At 34.8% G+C, this 22,173-nt stretch overlaps 1 protein-coding gene across 3 annotated transcripts in view; it reads right to left on the bottom strand.

Annotated features, from left to right (window-relative positions):
• The window catches only part of MAN2A1 (mannosidase alpha class 2A member 1), a 101,191-nt gene that overhangs the window by 49,881 nt on the left and 29,137 nt on the right, over positions 1–22,173 (bottom strand). For all 3 annotated transcript variants that reach the window (XR_014939255.1, XM_015849447.2, XM_085528492.1), the window contains exons 7-12: positions 21,276–21,462; positions 14,976–15,153; positions 12,121–12,323; positions 6,991–7,176; positions 6,098–6,212; positions 4,022–4,089 (exon numbers count right to left, since the gene is read on the bottom strand). Coding sequence is in view for 2 of the 3 variants with exons in the window: in XM_015849447.2 (XP_015704933.2) it covers positions 4,022–4,089; positions 6,098–6,212; positions 6,991–7,176; positions 12,121–12,323; positions 14,976–15,153; positions 21,276–21,462 (937 nt within the window). In the remaining variant the exon portion in view is untranslated. The remainder of the gene's footprint in view (positions 1–4,021; positions 4,090–6,097; positions 6,213–6,990; positions 7,177–12,120; positions 12,324–14,975; positions 15,154–21,275; positions 21,463–22,173) is intronic.

The following is a 22,173-nucleotide window of genomic DNA, read 5'->3' as shown; positions in this document are numbered from 1 at the left end:
AGTTTCAGCTTTGTTTGCTTATTTAAAGCAAGTAAACTGAAGGATTCTGTCACAGATTAAATAGTATCTCCTTTTGAAAACAGTCTCCACTCTAGGAGATAAAAAAAACCAAACACAACAACAATGGTTTAAACTTCACTGATTTCCTTTCAATTCCTGAGAGTCTTAATTACTCTGAATTCTCTCATTCAGTCATAACAACATGCGGGACAAGGATCAACATAACTAGGAAGTCATTTCATGAATTCATGAAACAAGGAAACAAACAAGTGAAAAACCTTAGAGCATCTTTTAGCTAGCCTCACACATTAAAAATGAAAAATAAAGTAACAGTAAACACAGTTATTCAACTGTCTAAGAAGAAGCAGAAGTCTAAGCTAGCCATGGTAAGTCCACACATTTTTAACAAAGCTGAAAAACAACGAAACGATGTGCCTGCTAAGGAGAAACTAACAAAATGTAAAACATATCAAATGCTAGACCCTTATGGAACCCCAAATCAGGCATGAGAATGTCATACAGGAGGAGGCTGATCCTAAAACCTTTCAGAACATACCACAGAACCTGCAGGTTTCCATACTCCTAATTTTGAAAAGCCTTTCAGAGTAATCTCTTATGTTTTGCCTCTCCTTGAACCTCCATCTTAATTGTATCACCCAGTCTTTCACTGGATGACAGTACATTTACTACACAGACTTTTTTGCTGTCCATATGCATCCAAGCAACAAGAAGATGTAAAAAAAAAACCTGTCAGTTCACTAAATCCAGAAGTACTACATTGTTGATTTCTAGTGTTCCTAAAAGCAACACTGGAATTAAAAAATGAACTCTGACACAGCTCTTTCAGTTATGTGTGGCTTCTTTTTTCTTCTATTTGTCTTCTTTCTTATGTTCTATTATTTCCTTTAAGTGGAACAGTACTGAACAGCATCAGCAAAGGTTGACTTGTGGAATCAAACTCCATGACCGCAAAGTAGTTTCTTTCTCTCCCTTGCTGTGGGGCCCTTCTCTCAGCCTTCAAAGTAATGACAGACCTTTTCAACTAAATTCTCATTCAAGTAATATTGTTCACAAAACACCACTCAAGTAGCCATTACTACACAAAGAATTACATAGGTAAGGGGAATAGAGGAGTACTGTCAAAATCTTACCTTATTAATATCTGGTATTTAATGAGTGTTTCAGAGTTTGTTTTGTTGGCTCTTTCTCCCCCGTTCATTATGTATTTAAAAGGGGTTTCATTAATTCACTAGGCTATAATTTCAGCACTCAAATGTCTGATCATAGGACCACTTCAGCGCTCCAAAGTAGAGAGTCGCATACTAAGATGTGACTTCTAAATACTTTATATAAATAATTTAAATACTTAAAAAAAACAAAACATTTTTGTTGCTGTTAAAGATAGATTCAGAAAAAGGTGGTGAAAGTACACTACAGAGAAATGAGATGTATACATGAGGTGCAAAGTAACACCAAATATAGTAGAAGTGACACCTTCTTGAAAGTAACTCAAAAGACAATTCTCATCTATACAACTGGAAGGAACTGTGTACTACAACTACTGAAAATCAGAATTATTTCTCTTTTTTTCCATGCAACCAAGTTGTATGAGCTCTTGTGTGCAGTCTGTCCAACCGTTTTTCTGCATTTATTACTGAATTTAGCTATCAAAAACAGCGAGAAGAACTAAAAGGAAGACTGGACAAGAAAGAGGCAAAAGTATACAATCAATTACTTTCCTGATGAGCATCAGATTTGAAATTGACAATATCAGGACTAATTACAGAGATTCAAAACAAAATAAGAGTGTCCTATCAGAAGTCTATTTCTGTAAATCTATTATATGAATCCAAATACTGTAAGAATGATCAATTGAGTACACAGATATTTCTAAAGACCTTGATATGAAAATGTAAAACTACAAAAAGCCAAATATTCAGCCAATTCAAAAGAGGTAACACATCACCAGTTACACTGACCTAACCTCCATCTCCCAGTTATGGCATATCATAACACTGGAAAGGTAAGAAACTTAGAGATTTTATGCTACCAACAGGAACAATAAAGATAACAAAACTTCTAATTGGAGAATCAGTTCATCTTTGAAATTTCAATATCTGAGTTTTAAACAAGGGAATCTTTAATACTAATTTATTTAATACTAATTTATGAAGTTGAATTACAGGCTGTATTGGAATAAAACAGCTCCCCAGGCAAGTCATGCAGATAATCATAGAATTCATATATTTACACAATTAAAAGTTGCTGTCTTAGCTAACACATCACCCTTTCACAATGGCAACAGTGTTAATGGAGTTTCAGAATAAAGAGATACCAGACTAAGCTCATCTTATAAAGAGAAAATTGAAGCATACATATATTCCAATAAAAACCTTAAAAGCAGAGGAAACATAAGGTACTTTATACTTAAGCGTTACTCTGAAGTTTTTTAAAACAGAAAGTCATTACAAAAAGGAAGGAGGTTTTCAGGCAGCAATAACAATATTACCTTGTCATTTTTCTCCTGCCATTTACAATTTACAATACCAGAAAAGTTAAAAATTGGCAGAACTTTTCCAACATTATCTTTTTCTTGGAAAGCTAAGACAAGTTCAGAGAACAATAGTAAGAGGCTCCTAGGGTACTATTAATTTTATAACAAAGAAGTTTAACATCTTTATCTGCTCAATATATAACTACAATTAAAAAATAAAATAAAATTCATTGAAATGCACTGACATCCAAGAGGGCAAAAAAAAATTATTTAAGCATGCTATGCAGAAAGAGAAGTGGCACACTGGGTGCAAACAAAAGACCTGGCAGGAAACAGGAGAAAGGTAGGTGAAATTTCAACAGCTAAAGCAGGCAGGGAAAACAGAAGTGTTAAAATTATATTTAAATGGCAAGAACAACTTGCTTCCAGACAAGTAAATGTTTATTACAATATCTATAATGCTCTACAAGAGAAGATTTTTGGAGAGATGTTTTGAAAAAATTGAAAAGATTAGTGAAATAAATAGGCATTTAGTTATTTTTAACCATTTTGGACAACAAACTTAAACTATTCAACATCTATCCAATCTGCAGAGACAAAAATTCCTACTAAAAAAAAGTTTCCAAGTTTACATGACTATCCTAGAGACTAGTTTTTATCAAAACTGTGAATACATACACTCACGTTATATGCATTTAACTTCAGAGGACTGAACACAGCATCCTCCAAAGGCTCACGAGGACCAAAATCTTTTTTTTTTTTCCTCAGTTAGAATCTCTGAATAGCAATTGTTATAATAGTCGGTCACCTCCATGTGTTAGGCAAGCAAGTTTTATTAGCTTGCTGCTTGCCAGAAACAGGGAAATCAGATACTAAGATCAGAAAAAACAACTCTCATTACTTTTAAATTAATCTTAAATCTCTTGTTTTGTAAGAACAAACTAGCCTTGCATTACTTTACTGATAAGCAAACAGCTCTCGTATCCACACATCTTACTCACTATATTTAGATGAATTAGTCTTAATGTATGTCTAAGTTATTTGAGTTTGGATACTGAATTTTTATCGGGAAAGAATCAAGAATCATTACTAGACTGGAAACTTGGAATTAAGAGAAAACACAGATTGAAAAGTGACTCTTTAAAAGATACACACATATATATTGTGATTTTTAGGCCCTACTAAAATTCATGATGCAATCCAATCAGGTGTAATTATGTTCAATTAACATTTTGCTGCTCTCAGTCATAATTTATTAAGAATTACAATGCTGTTAAAGCATATAGTAATCAGACTTCACTTGATGCAGATGAATTAGTGCAATGGGAGAAACTTCCATAAACTTAAAAAATGCTGTCCTCTTTCAAACAGACAAAATAACATCAGCATAACATGCTACACTGCATTGTACCTTTATTTAAAAGGAAAATCAGAAAATAATGCAACAGTATAAAAGCTACCAGTTAGTGGAGAAAACACATACTACTAAAAGAATCTCAGACACTAAATAATATATCAATTATTTACCTTGGTTGCGATGTCAGCTTTATAACTGTCTTGTGCGGCAAAGAATCTTGGGAAGACTGAACATCATCCTACAAGACACCATTTATGAATTAGCTTTTGAATACACTAATACATATTAGTTATATATAATATGTATGATATATAATATACAAAGAGACTCCTCAGCAGGGTCTGTTGGAATAGAACAAGAGAAAATAGTTTCAAGCATAAATGGGTAGATCTAGTTTAGACAAAAGGAAAAAGACTTCTCCAGTGAGGGTGGTGAGGCTGTATCAGGCCCAGAGCTACCTGATGTTGCATTGGATGTCCCCGTTCATTGCAGGAGAGCTGGACCAAATGACTGGATGACTTTCAACTTTAAAGATTCTATGATTCTGTGATAGTATTATATGAGTTTTGTTGACTACACAAACTCTATTAAGTACAAAAACATGCTAGCTGTACCATAACTAGAACCCTGACTTAGCATATTACACAGAATGGTATCTTCTCAGAAAGCGTTTTGTAACTTTTATGGTTCAGACACAGAATCAGTAAAGATTTTGATGTATTTAATTCTGGCAGAAGAAGCCTTCACAGAATTCAGTCAGAAATCTTTGCTTCTATTAACGTCTGTTATTATTATTAACCCATATCAAATTGTAAGTACATGTTTTCATCCCTGCATGCCAGATGTTGTTATCACCAACCTCCTTCAAACTCTGCAAACAGCTACACAATAGCAAGTTTCTACTTAATCGAAGATGTCCTATAATCCTCTATTTTTGTCACACAGACTTCAAGGTTAGTCTTCTGACAGATCTTGTCATAAATAAATCTTCAAAAGCAGTTTAGGGGTGTGTTTGATTTTTATGACATAAGCTTCTTCAAGTGTTGATTCACCGTATATATAAATTCCTGTTTTTCACCAGTTTCTCTTTTCTCTAATACCAGCTTTAGTGAAATTAGGTAGCAATGAGATATTGCTATCACTATTAGCTTAGTTTTTAAGCAAGAAAACAGCTGATCAGTACTGTTTCATTTTCATTAGATCATATAATTGTGACAGCTACAGAAGTTGCAACTGAAGTGAAAAGGCTCCCAGTACCAGAGAATACTTCAAAAAACACCCTTAAAAAATATTTTTCACATCAAACTATTGCCACATATATGAATGCTTTTGTTCTGCACCCAATTACACAATACTATGTTCAGGGCTGATCTAATCAGTTGTGAGGGCTGTTCCTAAAGCACTGCCTCCTGCTTTATTGTGCTGGCCCACAATGTCAGAGGTCAATATGAATGCTGGTGGTATAGGGATAGGGGAGTGTATAGGAAGTATGGGAATATTAGGCTTATTAGATGCTTTAGATATATATGATAACATGTATACATATATACATAAACAGACTAAAGCATATAATTTTCAGACTAATATTGGTGTAACAATTCCTAAGATTATCTAGCCCTAAAAGTGGACAGTATGTGCTTAGAAAGGGGAAAAATTAAGAATACTGAAACAGTATTAGCTAGAGCCTTTCTTTAGGGTCTTCTCCATAAAGTGAGGCTCAGAATGATGTAGGGACATCCACTCCTGACTAACTTCAGTAGATTCTTGTTTACAATGAGCTCAGCTAAAGAAAAAAGCACAAGGCTTGTCCAGACTTTGTCCTGAAAATCTGGCTTGGATTTCTATTCAAGACAAAAATATTGTAAGAAAAAAAATTCTAAACAACCAGCCGTGTCAAATTACAGAACTGCACACTATTACATATTCATGCATTCCACCTGTACTCTATACTTCTGAAATTACCAACAAATGCAATTTGTAAGAAAATCTGAACACTCAGTTTAACTATGTCATTCATAATGTGGGGGGAAAAAAAAAGCCCAATTATTTAAGTTGTGAACTTCTTTTCAGCATCAACAGCTGAAGTTTTCACCTTTTATTTTACAGCATCTCCAGTATGAACAGTGGAAAGAAGGTTCTTGAACAACTATTGCCAGCAAATTTCAATCTGACCTTTCCCAGCCCACTCAACTGTATTGAAAATACATTTTTTTTTTTTAAAGTGAAAATGAAGAAATATAGCTTACCATCTTAAGGAATGGAGATGATGTGTCATAATTATAAGCACCTTTATCCTTCAGGATGAGAATATGAGCAGAGTCAATTATCACTTTCTTCAAGTTCATTAGAGAATGGAAAAGCCTGTTAAAATTTTGAAGTAGCATTAGTTTTTATAAATAGTTTTCTGTCATTTATGCGGAATTATTTTCCTACTTTGCATTTTTTTACTCCACTACCATACCACAAAATGTATGCCCTCAAAGTACCATTATTTTATAAAATGTTAATCTTAGGGAAGTTTGCATTTTATATTTTTCATTTCCAATATCTGAAGTGAAGATTGGCCTGAAAAGTTGTTATGAGTAAAGACTGTATTTAAACAGGATTAAAGAAACCATCAGAAACACAAAAATAATTCATTTAAATGATTACCATCACTTCCATTTTCTCAACTGATACAAAGTTCAAAGATTCTTAAATACACAGCTCTGTAATTTTAATTGTAAAGTGAATAAAACCTTTTGTTTTATCTCTCACAATAGAGTGCACTGCACTAATTTATGTTTTAATCTGTTTTTATAGATAAATCGATTTTTTTTGAAATTTAAAAATATTCCCCATGAACTCAGTAGGTTCAAAGACTACATTAAAGGCAAGTTAAATAGCAATTAATAATAATCTGTTTAACAGACATGCTGAACCACCAACCAACAATCAAATTTAATAATGATTTCTATTCCAACAGGCAACAATTCTCCTATACAATACGATGCAAACACTGATGTATCTGATAATAACACACTTTTAGAACTCAGCATTTTGCAAACAGCAGTAAATGCGTACCTATTTACAATAAACGCTTTTATAAAAAACGTAATAGGAAAATGAGATTTAAGTGTATACATCTATATTAAATTACCTAGTGCCATAATCCACAACCACCCAATCTTTTGCTGTTCCTGTAATAGCATCATGATGCTGAAAGAGTCCAAGGTTCCTCCTAGCTTCTGTCAGCAATTTATAGTTATCCACTGAAGGAAATACACTCATCTTGTTGTATTTATGGGACTGTATCAAAGCCAAGGAGTAAAGGATCTCAGCTGTTCTGAAATTGTAGAGAAACATGAAATATTTTTAAGCATTTAAAAAGCAAAATGCAAGACACATTTTACCTAAGTAATAAGCTTGCAATGCCACATCTTTGATCATATCTGGTTCCATGAGATCTTTAAACATTAACCTATTACTTTCCAGCCAGCTGCTAACTTCAAACAGCTAAAAATCCAGACCGTACATCATCATCAAATACCTTTACACCTTGTAAGCTTTCTGCAATGCTTGTCAGTGATGGACAATAGTTACAGACTAAAATTAGATCACTGTAAAATAGCATTAGATTTTCAGAAATGTGATATATACAGATCAGATCTTGAAAGAAAAACACTGAAGATAGACTGTCTTACAGGAGATGTACTATTTTTATTTCAAAAAGCAACTATTTACAAAAGAATATTGTCTTAAATAGGCTACTCTGTAAATTCTCTGTAATTTGAAAGTACCTGTATTTATACAAACACACGTAAATATATATATATATAAATAAAGGTATACTGTATTTTGTAATTTAAGTAAAATAGACTACCTAAGTGAATAAATCCACTCTAAATAGTCATCTGATATGTAGGATCTCTGGCTACAAAACAAATCCTAGACTGAACACAGTGAAAAGCCCTTTTATCCAATTTCTTATGCTAAAGCTTCTAGCACTAAATCATCACCATCAGGTTTCAACTAGTTTCATGAGGGTATGAATTTATTTCACAAAAACGCTGTAATTGCCAGCTATTCTGAATATCTAACAAAAATTTCTGGATATCATCTGTAAACTTTTTCTTATCTCTTCTTCCTAAAATATTAGGGTTCTGTTTTTAAAACTGAACTTTCCTCACAGTTAAAGCAAACCAAGAAGTTACATACTACTAGTGTGAAATGAAAATAAATAAATAAAAATGCTTATTATTGATACAAATGTAAAACCCTGGATAAAACCCTGTATGAAAGATTTTCCTTACTTTTAATGAACTTAGCCACTTTCTCTAGAAGGAACACTTTGAACTCTTTTGCCTTTGAGGAAAAAATGTGATTCTGCTTTATGGATGTGTCTTTTAGACACAGATTTTTCCTTTCAAGTCTCAGGGTTATTTTAAATAGTAGAATGGTTCAATGGTCTAAAAAGAAAGACACCCAAAAGAGAAACCAATAGTAATATCCCATTATATAAAAATTTAACTTAGAAGCAAGAATTTACATCATTCAAAAATCTACCTATGGAAGTCATTTAAAGCCTTGACATGTCTCATATTAGAGTCATATAATAGAGTCACTCTAATAGCATATTAGAGTCACAACTAAAAGAGTTACTTAAAAATCACCCAGTTTGTTCTAATTTCAATTACTGGACTGGTTTCTTAAAAATTATACCCATTTCATCTTTTGGTCTACTTTATACATAATGGAAATAAATGATTTCACAAAGAGTTTCTGAACTCTCAAGGTATTGCCTTTTCTAGCCATGTGTACAAGCATTTATACATCTTGTTCTTACATGGCATATACACAGGCTAGAGAAGAATGTAAACCTTTCCAGGTATAAGAGCCAACATGCTTTGGCTATTCTTAAGAACAAAAGTTATGCTTAGATTCATCTGCATATCTAGCAGCTTTTGAAGTAAACTTACACTCTTACATGGATAAATATTTTAATAGTGTAAAGTTGTAAATATCAAAAACGAAAGCAATTCACACCAAATAGCAGCATTAGTACAGAAAAAAAAAAAACAAAAACAGATAAAGTAGATGCACACAGAATATCTGAGAAGAACAAAGCTATGATAAAGCTAAAATGAAATTAAATCCTTAATCCACCATAACAAACATGAATCTTAGGCAATGAACTTTGCCCACTATGGGAGTTAAACAAGGCTTCATTCATTGAAGAAGAAAGGTACTTATGATAAATCAGTTCTCATTAGCTTATTACTTATAAAGAAATCAAGCTAAAAAATAAAACATTCCTAAGAAAACTATATTTTTGTATTCTTTAAATGCATAATTAAATGATTGTTCAGAAAGGCTTTTCAAAGGGCTTTCTTTTAGCAGAGAAATACATTTTTTATATAAAAGAATACTAAAATTGGACACTTTATGCTTGGTCCATTTTTTTTTTTATTAGACCACACGAACATCTCAAACCTCAGTAGGTCTTCTACTTGAGTTAATCTGTCAAATACCCAAATTGTTACTTTTATTCCATCTGCCAGAATTGAATTTTCACAGACTTTAAGTATCCTAATACGAAAATATAAAATCACAATTTCTCCTGTATATTGCAACTGGATATTAAAAAAACTGTAATAATATTTTCTATTCCAACTTCCTACATTTTCAATAAAAACAGTATGCTTCCATAAATGACTAGCTCTGACTTGCTTTTAGCCTTTACACTTAGTAGTTGCTGTGTCCTGCTAGAATTTGAATTTCAATAAAAACTACCTCCAACAAGGAAAGAGTAAAACACTTAAGCTCAAATCAACAGTCAGATACATGATTATTTCCGCATCCATTCTAGCAGTTCAGCTGTGTGGCAGCCTGCAGATAACTACGAGATGCTGAGCAGTGCTAGCAAAACATATTTTAAAAAAGCTCAGCTGAGCATAACGAAGATTAAATCTACTGTTTAAAGCTACACTGCAAAAGCTAAAATAATTATCTGACAAGCACAAATGGAGACTTCTGACCTGATTTGCTTCCCCAAGTCTTCATTTCTCACAGAGCAATAACATACAGAAAACGTCTTACAGAGGTTGACAATTTTTCATAGTAGATAATTACTGAATCTGATACCATCCAAACTGAATACTGTTTTGCAGTATTTCACAGGAGGCAGCAGACTGATCAAGCAATTTTTTTCTCTCAAAAAATCTTCCTGTACTACAGGCATGTAACTACACACAAACAATTAAGCTTTTGTATGTTTTTGATGAACAAAAAAACCCAAACATGTCAATACAAAAGGTCACGTCTGAACTATTACCAGCTCTCTTCAACTCCCTCATTTTATCTAGTAAGTAGAAGTGAACTTTAAACATCTGGTAAACTCAACAGGCTTTGACCACAGGACCCAGTAATAAGACAAATAAATCTGTGCTGCAAAGTGACTCTATTAGAATAGAACTCTCACTTTGCAGTCCAGCATCAGGGTAAGATATGCTATTCCCAGGGTAAGAATGTAGAAGGGACTATAATTTGGAGTTCCATAGCACCTAATATGCTGGTAGGGCTACAGAAAGAAAGATGCCAGCAGCTATCTGGTAATAGTTCACCAAAGCAAAGCAAATTGGCACACAGATCTACAGCTTTGTCTTTTCCACTGTATGGAAAGTGCTTTAAATCCAATTAATGTGCTAGCAGAATACAAAAATATGTTTACTTGATATAAATCACTAGAACACCAAGCTTTTGTGAATCCAGAAAATGCAACCATGGAGATACGCAGTTAAAAATTAAAGATATACAAAAATATTAATAAATTGTTAATAAAAACACTACTTACTACTTAAAAACAGTACGTTTGTGCATGTTTTATTGTGGTAAAGGCTTTCTGGAAGGATATCTAAGTAAAGCTTGTATGGCTTGGTCTCAAAGCACATAACCCACGCTTTGCAGTGTGGAAGAGGCTGCAGTTAGTGGGCCTTATCAAAGGCCGGAGCCTGCTCACGTAACACCAGGTCCCAAACATAGCGTGGGCAGGGACAAGGTCAAATAAAGGTCAGGAACGTTTACCTTTATTGATCCTCCACCCCTGGACCCATAGCAATGGCTGGATGGTGCATATATACAGATAGATAGGTAGACAGATAGAGAGAAACACACAAATCTGATATCAGGGACAGGAGACATGCCATGTAAGGAGAGGCTGAAGACACTGGGCTATCCAATTCCGTCAAGAACAGACCAAGAATGATCTCACTGCTCTCTGCAGCAGCCAGAGAAGGAGAAGCACAGCTAGATGCAGGGCTCTGCTCCTGGGGACTGATGTCAATATGGAAACAACGCGAAGCTGCACTGTGAGGAGGTGTCAGTCTCAGCAGGAGGAAAAAATCTTTACCACAAGGGTTGTCAACCACTGAAAGAATCTTCTAAGGAGACAGTTGATGCTTCACACCTCTTAGTGTTCAGGAAACATCTGGATAGTGCCCTCAGTTCTTCTGTTGAGCTTTATGTTTTGGTTATACCTTAACAGTCAGGCAGTTTGACCTGATGAGGGGTCTGACCTGCACAAAGAGGCTACACTCCAATACCTATACTCCAACAGGTCCTTCCAAAAGACAAAAAAAATTCTCATACAGTCATTCTTGGAAACAGAATCCCCAAATTTCGGGAACAGACAAGCCACAAATTGGCATCCTGCGCAAAATATGTTCCTCGAGCCATAAATACAGTTTAGTCTTTCTGCAATGCATTTGATCCACAGCTACTACAAAGGAAAACCACTTAATTACCATGTTAATAGAGCAATAATTATTTTTCCTTCTGAAAAGGTGTAAATACTTATCACAGCAACGACTGCCTTGCTGTGGTAAGTCCAAGACAACATGATGTTCTTGACAACTTCTAAACTGCCTCTGAAATCCTTCCAAAACTCTGAGGAAGAGACTGATTTGACACTTATCCAGATCCAATACAGAAATATAAAAGCATTCTACCTGTTATTTCTCATGGATTCAGGACTTGATGGTCACTTGAAGAATACGTAAATTACTTGTATGGACTGAAAAGATATCACTGTATTTCTGCAGACTGATGAAATTTCAGGTATACTGACTAATCATCATTCCTAACCACTGGGAAGCCACTGCGCTATTTATTACTGCTAAATTTAAAATACAGACTTCCTATCAGTTTTCCACCTAACCAACAAACTTATTTACACATTCACCTCTCACATATTAAATAACATGTTATGTATTTATTGGATAACACTACTTACCGTAAGTAGGATTCCAAGACTCTATCCAGCCGTTTATAGAAGGGTCGTGATGTAAAATATCCACTCCAGTAATGATGATCCCTGTCTGCATAGGTGAAAAAGTCTCCACTTAAAACAGGGAAAATTGAGCTGCTGCTCCTTTCACCCAAATTACTTTCTTTGCGAAGAGCTTCAAAGTAATCTGATAAAGTTCCAAACTGGGCCTGGAAGAAAATTAAAATGACTATAGTTCCAATTTCTTTATTTAGACATATGAAGAGAATGATACTCACACATTCCAGGAATATGTCAGCCTTGAAGAAGAAATATAACAGAAATCTAGGGTTTCCCTGAGCTCTTTTCAGATGAGGGTAATGATTCTTTCAGAAGTTCTTCATGAATTTCATGGTGTAGAAATACGAAAAACTTCTTTCCCCATTTTAAGTATGCATTAATATCCAAAATACAAGCTAATTTTCAAAAAGCAGTGGAAGTATTTTCTTGTGCAAGTCTAATATATGAGCCAAGTATTTCCTCAGTATTATCTAAGTTGACATCTGGACTAAACAAGAAACTGAATGTAATACACCAAAATCTAGAATCTATACCATATGTAGAATTCCAGGTGACTGCTGATAGAAAATCAGAAATGAATGCCAATAAATTCTGTTAATTTTTTTTTTTTTATTCTACATTTGAAGAAATTGTTTACTGAGATCTAGCACGATAAAAAGACAGAACCTCCAAGATTGAGGGGTACAAAGGCAGACTGACCACTACCTTGTGCAACAATTAAAATCCTAGTCATCAGAGCTCTTAAGGCAGGACGGTGAACTGTATATATTCCAGGTTCTTAGGAGGTTGAACATGACTTTTTATTTGCCTGTTGAGTTCAAGTTCACTCAGGAAGGTGCAGCAGAGAGTGCAGGGTGCAAGTTCTGCTGCTAAGTTAATATTTCCAAGCATAAATAAACCAATATCCTAAATTTAAAAAAAAAAAAAAAAAAAAAAAAAAAAGGAAAGAAGCAAAAAAACTAAATAAAAAACTAACTAAATAAATAAAGAGATGGAAGATAGGGCTAATAGTGCTGCATGTAAACAATGCACTTTAGGTATCAATTGTTTGAATCACAGAATCATAAAGTGGCCTGGATTGAAAAGAACCACAATGATCACCTTGTCTCAACCCTGATGCCACAGGCAGCATCACCAAACACCAGACCAGGCTGCCCAGAGCCACATCCAGCCTGGCCTTGAATGCCTCCAGGGATGGGGCATCCACAACATCTCTGGGTAACCTGTTCCAGTGTATCACCACCCTCTGAGTAAAAAACTTCCTCCTAATAGCTAACCTAAATCTCCTCTGTCTTCGTTCAAAACCATTCCCCCCCTTGTCCTGTCACTACCCATGCTCGTAAACAGTCACTGCCCTTCCTGTTTATATGATTCCTTCAAGTACCAGAAGGCCACAATGAGGTCTCCCTGGAGCCTTCTCTTCTCCAAGCTAAACAAATCCAGTTCCCTCAAACTTTCTTCATAGGAGAGGCACTCCAGATCTCTGATCATCTCAGTAGCCCTCCTCTGGACCTGTTCCAAGAGCTCCATGTCTTTCTTGTGCTGGGGGCCACAGGCCTGGACGCAGTGCTCCAGATAAATATATTAACTTGATTTTTGTGCATAAGTTTTGAAAACAAGAAAAAGGGCTTGCTACCTCTTGTGATTCCCAAAGCATTAATCCGTGTGGATAAGGCAAGGGCTAACAAAACCATAATAGCTGACCCCTGAGAGCAGAACCTTACAGAAATGGTCCTTGAAGATCATCAGAGACAGAGCCCACAACTTTTGACCCACTGTTGAATTCACGTAGCTCTGATTAATAGGAAATGAGACAACAGAAAATCTATTGCTCTTAGCGCCCAAAGAATAACCACTGGTCAGTCTAGTAAAGCTAGTGATAGCAAGATGACCAAAGAGTATTTTCTAGGTCTATCCCTTTCCCATTGTAAACATTCACATTTGTCACGTCATCCATACCTCATAGGAGACAGATGCTGAAATTCAGCTTTCAGACAAGCTATGAGCCCAAGAAATCATCCTTCTTACACAGAACACTAGTCAAGAAGCCAGCAGGAAGAACTAATGCACTACTCAAATCTGCAGGATTAGGATAATGGGGGAGATTTGAGAGAAGTTAGGGATATACTATACGCACAAACTGAAAAAGAAGTGAAAATGGTAGACCAGGTTTAAAAAGACTAATTATGGGGAAAAAAATAGCTGTCTCACTTCATACATAAGAAAAACAAAGACTGATCCACTACCTCTTATTCCTATGCTAAGAGATGATGAAAAGGTAACAAGAGTTCAGAAAGCATATACTGTAGAAGACTTCGAAGTACACGGTCTACATAATAGAATGAAAGAATAAAGATACCGTCACCTGAATACAGCTAATCTTATCTGATAATTCACTACTTCTGTAGTCAGGTTAATGACAGATTCTACTGTATTAAACAGTATTATTTTGACAGTAAAAATATATGCAAACAATAGCTCTTCAGTTAACTTTTTTTGTTTGTTTAGCAGCACAGTAGGCCATAAAAGCAAGAGGACCCAAGCATAGCGACGTAAGTTTCCTAAATTTCCAGTGAGAAAACACAAACAATTATTTCAAATAACAAAGACAAACCCTGAGAGCCTTAAAATAACGAAACTCGAACCCTATGAAATAAAAGTTATCTAGTTTGAATATTATTTAGAATTTTCAAGCAAATAGTATTTCTGGGAATGTTTTGCTTTGATACTACTCGTGTTTTACCATTGTATTTCAGAATATTGAGAAAGTTCTCTCCACAAACATGAAGATTTGTATTTACCTTAACGTGCAATTCAGGATGAGAATTCATATAATCAAACAACTTCTGATAATTCTGGTACTGCTGATCCCATTCTGAGCTCTCAACATAACGGAAATCATCCCCTAGTGGAGCCAGCAGAACTTTAGTACGGAAAAGCTTTGACTTCTTTCTGTATTGATCTAAAATCATCCAAGCCCTTCAAAAACAAACAAAATAATTCAGAAAACAGAAGAATAAAGATTAGTATTTGCAATAATTATATGACATCAAGCTGTGCATTAGGGTGACTGCAAAAAAGAAAGACATGCAACACACTGTTCCACTCTGTAACTAAAAGCAAGATGCAATTCCCTCTACTGGGGCACCACATTCAACCAACTGTGCTGCTGAAACTGTGCTAATTAAATCTTTCAAAAAGCTTTTCAAGACCATATAAACAGTAGGTTAGTCTGCATCAATTTGCCCCTGTGCCAGAACTAACAGTTTAAATTATGTCTACCTGCTTTATGTTTAGATAACAATCCTAATCCTTTCCAGCCCTTTCTTAAAATAATAAGCAAGCTCTTCTCATCCCCCTCCTGTAATTCACTCAGACATCTTACTTCACACCTTAGTATCCTTGACAGAATAACTGCCCATAAATTAATCTTGGAGGTACTTCAGCCTTGCAAAAAGATTTCTTTTGGAAGACCACTATTAATAACCACTGTTTCCCCTTCAGCCAGCTTCTTTCCTGTCTTAGAGTCAAGCTCTCTAACCTCAAAAACAGCCTTAAAAAAACAAACACACAAAACCAACCAATCGGGCAATTTAAAAAAAAAAAAAAAAAAAAAAAAAAAGGAAAAAGCAGTAAAATTCTACTTTGTCATCTGCTCAGTTCTTTGACAGAGAAAATATGTTTCTGTCATTAAGCAGCAGGTTAAGAATAATAGGAGTTAAAAGTTTGAAGCCTGGGCTATTGAAAAGGTCAATACCAAAATCTTGAGACATTTATCCTCTTCAATTAAACATGCATAAAATAATTTTATTAGGGATTACAAATTATAGTAACATGTACAAGAGAACACAAGTAGGAATGAGATGAAGTTTTAAATTGAAAATAGCAGCTAACTCCAGACTCCAGTAACCTTTTTCTCCCAGAATTTTAACAGATGTTCTGCCATCATCTAGTTTGAATTTGTTCTCAACATATAAACATTTCTGTAAGAATTGAAACATATTTGGTACCTTTGAAATCCATAAACCCATATTTGATCAGCAAGTCAATGTTTATTCATTTTCTTATCCAATTTTATAAGTATTGAGTAAACACATCTGAATGTATAGTGGTAAGAGGAAGATATCAGCACAGAACCTTCAGTTGAACAACTACAGTTCTGCCAACATGAGATTACAAACAACTCTGCTATAGTAAAGACAGAGAGGGGAGGCAGGAGCACACTTTATAGTTCAGATTACCAAATAGTTATCAGTATTACCAAGTATTAATCAATATTTGCCATGACATCCAACAGGATGCTGATTTAAATGTGAAGTCTTACTTCTCATGCAACAAACAAAACAACTGACATAACAGAAAATTTGGTAATTCTACCTTATAAGAAGCCAGACTACATTTTCCATTACACTCTTATCGTTTGGAAAATGTTTTAGAGCCTCTTGAAAAGTACAGGACTCCAGGAAAGGTAAGTTACTGGTGTACTGGCCTTTGGTATCTCTTCTCAATGTCTTTGTGTAGCTGTTTTTTTCCAAATTCACTGCAGAATTCATTAGTGCTATTTGCCATTACCTCAATGTACATTTTCTATAGGATACCTAGATACTTTTAGGGGAGCGGTAGGATCCAGCACAACGTAGTTTCAAACTAGTTCTGTGGCAAAGCACCAATGAAAAATCTGATGTAGCATGTCAAGTGTATCTTCTACTAAAAATTCAGGAAAAGTTGCTCTCTAGTAACTTCCTAAATGACTCTCAGAGGTAGTAGTAAGAAAGAAAAAGTCATCAAAAACCTGCAGGCCAAACTTGCAGAAGATGAAAAATACTTTTGTAGAAAAAACAAACATTCAAAAAGACACTTTCTGCTCCCTCAGCAAGATATCAGGTAGGCTTTGAGAATACGTTTATTCTATCCTTCTGAATAAAAATGTGAAAACCATATGGATGCGTCATGATAAATGCTTACTAGTCACGTAACAATGGCTATATTATAACAGCAGCAACACCGTTTTACTGGCTTCTTAAACTGTTAAAAACTCCTATAACTGTTGACAAAACACATTATACATTTCTCAATACATCAACATAACATAAATAGGCCAAATCAGTAACAACATCAACAATAAAAACAATTGACAAGGATAGTTTCTCCTGCTGTTAAACGAAGGAGGAGCAGCAACCTGTGGATAGCAGAAGAAATTTTGCAGCAGTTAATAGCTATTCTGATATGACACATTTATAACAGGGACTGTGAAGTCACGACTTAAGCCCATACAACACATTAACCATGAGGCTCTCACTCTTCACTCTATAACCTCAACTAGAAGACAAAACTATATGGTTGATCTGCAGCTTGATATTGCATTGTGATTTTGTGAAGGAGATCTTTATGCATGGTAAGTACTTCCTACTAGGCCACCAATCTCAAGAATCTAAGATCAAAAGCAAACACTAATGCCAACATAAGCATTTTAATTAATTGAAGCACTGGAATAGGCTCCCCAGGGAAGCGGCTGGGTCACCATCCCTGGGTATGTTTAAAAACCATCTGGATGTGGTGCTCGGGGATACAACTTAGTGGAGGGTTGTTAGTTAGATTAGTATGGTTAGGTGATGGTTGGACTCTATGGTCTTGAAAGTCTTTTCCAACCTGAGTGATTCTATGATTCTAATTCTACTCGCCAGTTACATATTAAGCAATGCTGGCAGTTATAAAGAGAAAAAAAGCTGAAAACGGCTTCTGAGCAGTAAGGGAAGAAAGCCCATTTTCCATGCCTGTAGAGAACCAAGTTCTAATTTTGCCGTTCTAATTCTTTCCTGTATCTAAAAACGGGAAAGAGATGTCATCAAAACAAGATATGCTTCCTCAAACAACAATCCAATACCATTCAAGGAGAGAAAAAAAAAAAAAAAAGCAAAAAGAAAAAAGCTGTATTTTCCTGCAAGTAGGACTAATCTTTTAAATCATGTACAAGTTGTTTGCCGAAAAGCTAGAACTTCAAAATACAGATGAGCATATGGTTGAAAGACTAGGCATGTACAATCTTTATAACCAATGCTGTTCTGCGGTATAATTTCAAAAGGACAGGCTTTCAATTAGGCTGCTCTCTCATTCCTTGCTTTTATTACAATTAACTTCCAGGGCAACTATAAATCCAACAGCTACTAGCCTGAAGTTCTCAATCAAATATTTCTTTAGAATGCACATAAAGCCATAACAGTATTGAAATCAAAAGCAACCCCATCTGAGTATTTGAGATGTCTTTCATCAATTTAATTGCAATTCTAGCATTGATTAAAGGTCAGTGATGTAAACCCTGCCTCTAAATTTAATGTATCAAATACTACTTCATTCGATCCATGTAGTAGAGATCTCCTATATTTTTTTTTCAGACTCAAGAAACAAACCAGAAATGAGAGATATGACTGTGCTACAGACCTTTGCCTTGGAAAGCTCATGACATATAGATTTTCCTATCACTCCTGTATTTTTCACATCTTTTCTGTAAAACTTCTGTTACATAGGCCCAACCAGAAAATTTTATTTTCTAAAATTTTCAACATTTTCTTTAAATGAGTAATACTTCTAGCGCTCTCCAGAAAACCAGCATTTCCCATATTTTAATGGAGTTATTTGAACTCCATAATTTCCACTATTAAAGTGGAAATTCTTATGCTCTTTTTTATTTTACAAATGAAAAGAAGCCAGTCTCTGAACACCAAGACAATGAGTCTATTTTACAGCATCTGCCAACCTGCTGCAATTCTATGCTAAGACACCAGAATGTATCTACAGTCGCCAATTACCTACTGAAAAGTTTTTGAGACCACAGTGAGACTCGAGATACTTCAACATGATGACACCTTCACAAAAATATTTGCCTCATCTTTCATCAATTACATGTAACATGATGAAGGAACCATTTCTTACACAAGGTCTAATTTAAATTGCTATGCAAAAGTGGCATCGTGGAAGCTCCCAGATAAGTTGAGACTTATAAATAAATAAAATTCAAACTGGCTTTCCATTTTATCCTCATAGCCAGCACATTCCAAGTATTTGTTAAACCATCTGTCACTCATACATACATTTGTTGCAACAAATTGAGTCACATAATCAAGATTTTTCAGTATGTAACAGGGACCTAAGTACACGTGAGCTTTTCCTTACTACTGATAAGTACTCAGAAAGTAATTTTTTTAACCTGCACTCTATCTTAACTATTGCTCTCTCATCACTTTCACCTTTCATTTTTCTACTTTCAAATAAAACTACTTTTTTCCTGTCATCATTTCTAGTTCTAAAAGATGACAGTTGTGATATATGTATTTTTTTTAATGTTACAAATCACATTTCTGATGACAGTAGCTCACTTTTAATCATCAGCATCTAGACTAAAACTTTAAAGTCACCCTCCTATTCTTAACATCTGTCATACTCAATAATCTGCAATAATTTTGAACACCTCCATAGACTTCTCTTGTACGCACAGATGTTATGCTAGGCCTGAAGGCAGTAAACTACCACAGAATACAGTCTTTCTGGAAAAAAATAAACAACCCAGAACTTTAGCAGTTCCATCTTATGATTTATATTGTTTGAAAAAAGGTCAAATAAATGGATATGTAAAACTTTGAAATTTAATTCTTAACAGTATCAAAACAATTCATTTTTTTGTTTCAAAAACTGAACTGGATTGCATCTGAATATGTTTAGTTTCTAAACAGGACACACAAGACACAGGATATAGATTCATTTAAAGCATTTACACTAAGAAACCTAGGCCACAGATTGCCAAGTGCTGTGAGGATATACTGTGGGAAAATATCTCACTGTACTGCAGTTACAGAATACTAAGCTGTGCTATCCCTGCTATCCCTTAAATCTTCCATTGGAAGGGGACAAACCATCTTGAATTCACAAAAATTGCAGCAAGCCACATTACATATCTACTAACTGGATTTTGTACTGAAAGCCCTTTCACTGTAGAATATTGAAAATAAATATAGAATTAAGAGAATTGGACCAATCTCAATTATAGCATTACATAAATTTACCGTCCAAAATCAGGAAACCCCTTTCTCCATGCTGCTTTCATCAGTTATTCAGCACACATTTACCAGAACTTTCCAAATGTAGATTTGCATTCCATTTCCCTTTAAGATGAACTCTCTAACACCGTTCCATATTTTCTACAGTTTAAGCTTAAAAATTATAAAAAGTTTATGAAATATGGCTTTGGTCCACATCAAAGTGGTTAAAACCACAGAAACACAAAATAAAGAACAAAAAAGATATCTGACAAACACACACAGTATTACCTCCATGACTGTCGTTTTTTCTGTTTTGTTAATACATGTTAGAATGTTTCATAGAATTTCTGCAACGAGGACCACAAACCATTATTCTGATACTGAAGGAGCTAAATAACCCACTCACACCCAGAAGTCACTTATATACTTCAACTTGCATAATACTGATGCTTCAGAGCTGTACCAGTGAATGCCCAGTTACACTGACATTACAATCCTGACCAAATACAGATCCTTAGATGCATCAAATTAGTCAAGAATTCTGACCTGTATTTAAGAACATAGGTGCTCAGAATCAGAGTGAATGGGGTGGGGTGTGGGCAGGGAAAGGGGCAAGGATTGGAAACAGTGAGGTAAACTGAAGTGACAACCTGAACAGACACATCTGAAGTTTTTTTTTCCTCTTCTTGTTTTGATTACCAAACATGTACAGTTTTACTGGGTGTTCTGCAGTAACACTGCCAGCAAGGACCAAGTGAGCAGGAAAACAGAAAAAAATTAGCATGCCTACAACCAGGATTTACCAGAGCTGATAAAACTTGAAAACTCACATGACAAGAAAAGGAAAAACAGAAATGAAATGCTTCTTCCTTAATTATCACCTATTTCAAACTTCACTGTCTAGCTAAACTTTGAACTTAATAGCAAATACTAGGTATTATTTTCCTACTATACTTAAGAACTACATAAACTCACCAAGCTAATCACAGTAGTCATCTTAGAACAGCGCAGTTTTTCATTTGTTTGTTTTCTGAAGTAATTTTCTTCAGAATATAAAAAAAACGGTACCTGTGTTGAACGTTTCCAGAGTGAATGGCTTCAGGTGGGACTCTCCATGGACAGCTTACTCTGCCTCCAGGAAGCCGTTTGAAATCAAACTGGCAGCAGATTTTTGGATCTGGACCACAAGTATGAGGAACATCATAGCTATAGAAAGGCATCATATGGCAAAGGATATCTGTACTGGATCCCAAATCTGGAATTAAACAAATAGAGCACACCTTTACCATAAATTCTTAACTTGCCAGAACTAAATCAGTTCCACTACCTCAATCCAAGACCAAGACATTTTCTTGCTTTGAATATCTGTATCTGGATTCTATGCAGAAACTTTAAATACAGGCTAAAAACTGATCAAACACAACTGGAATCCCAACAAAGCATGAACTAGTTTGGAAATAAAAGAAGAAAATGTTAGGGATTTTTCCACTCACATAAAGCTGGCTATTTCCAGAACTGATGAGGTTAATAAAAATATTTTTGTACTTTAAGTGAACAAAAATAAAAAGCTACACATAAATAAAATGAAGCAACCACTTCCCTCATAATAAATAAATATGATGTTATTCACTTTTACATGTCTGAGTTGATGAGCCTTAGCAGTATCTGGATTTCTGGAATACATGACTTTCTTTACCTGTTGATTCTACATTCTTGTAAAACAGATTTTAAGTACTCATAAGTAGAAGTGCATATACTTCAATGTAAGCTTGAGATCACTTTCGAATTCTTAAATTTTCCAGTTAGTCAGTCCATTCTCTGAAGTTCATCCCACTAGGATTAAAGCTGTATACAAATTTTATCCTTCTCAAAAGAAGGTATTCCAAAATTTACATCTACATATTATGACATATGAGTATGCTTTGAGCTTTGATCTGTGATCTCTTTTGAAAAGCCTTCTTCTGAA

The sequence above is a fragment of the Coturnix japonica genome, chromosome Z (genome assembly GCF_054131305.1).
Source record: "Coturnix japonica strain WE chromosome Z, WE-NBRP24, whole genome shotgun sequence".
Classification (NCBI taxonomy): Eukaryota; Metazoa; Chordata; class Aves; order Galliformes; family Phasianidae; genus Coturnix; species Coturnix japonica.
This window is presented reverse-complemented; position numbering and strand designations above follow the sequence as displayed.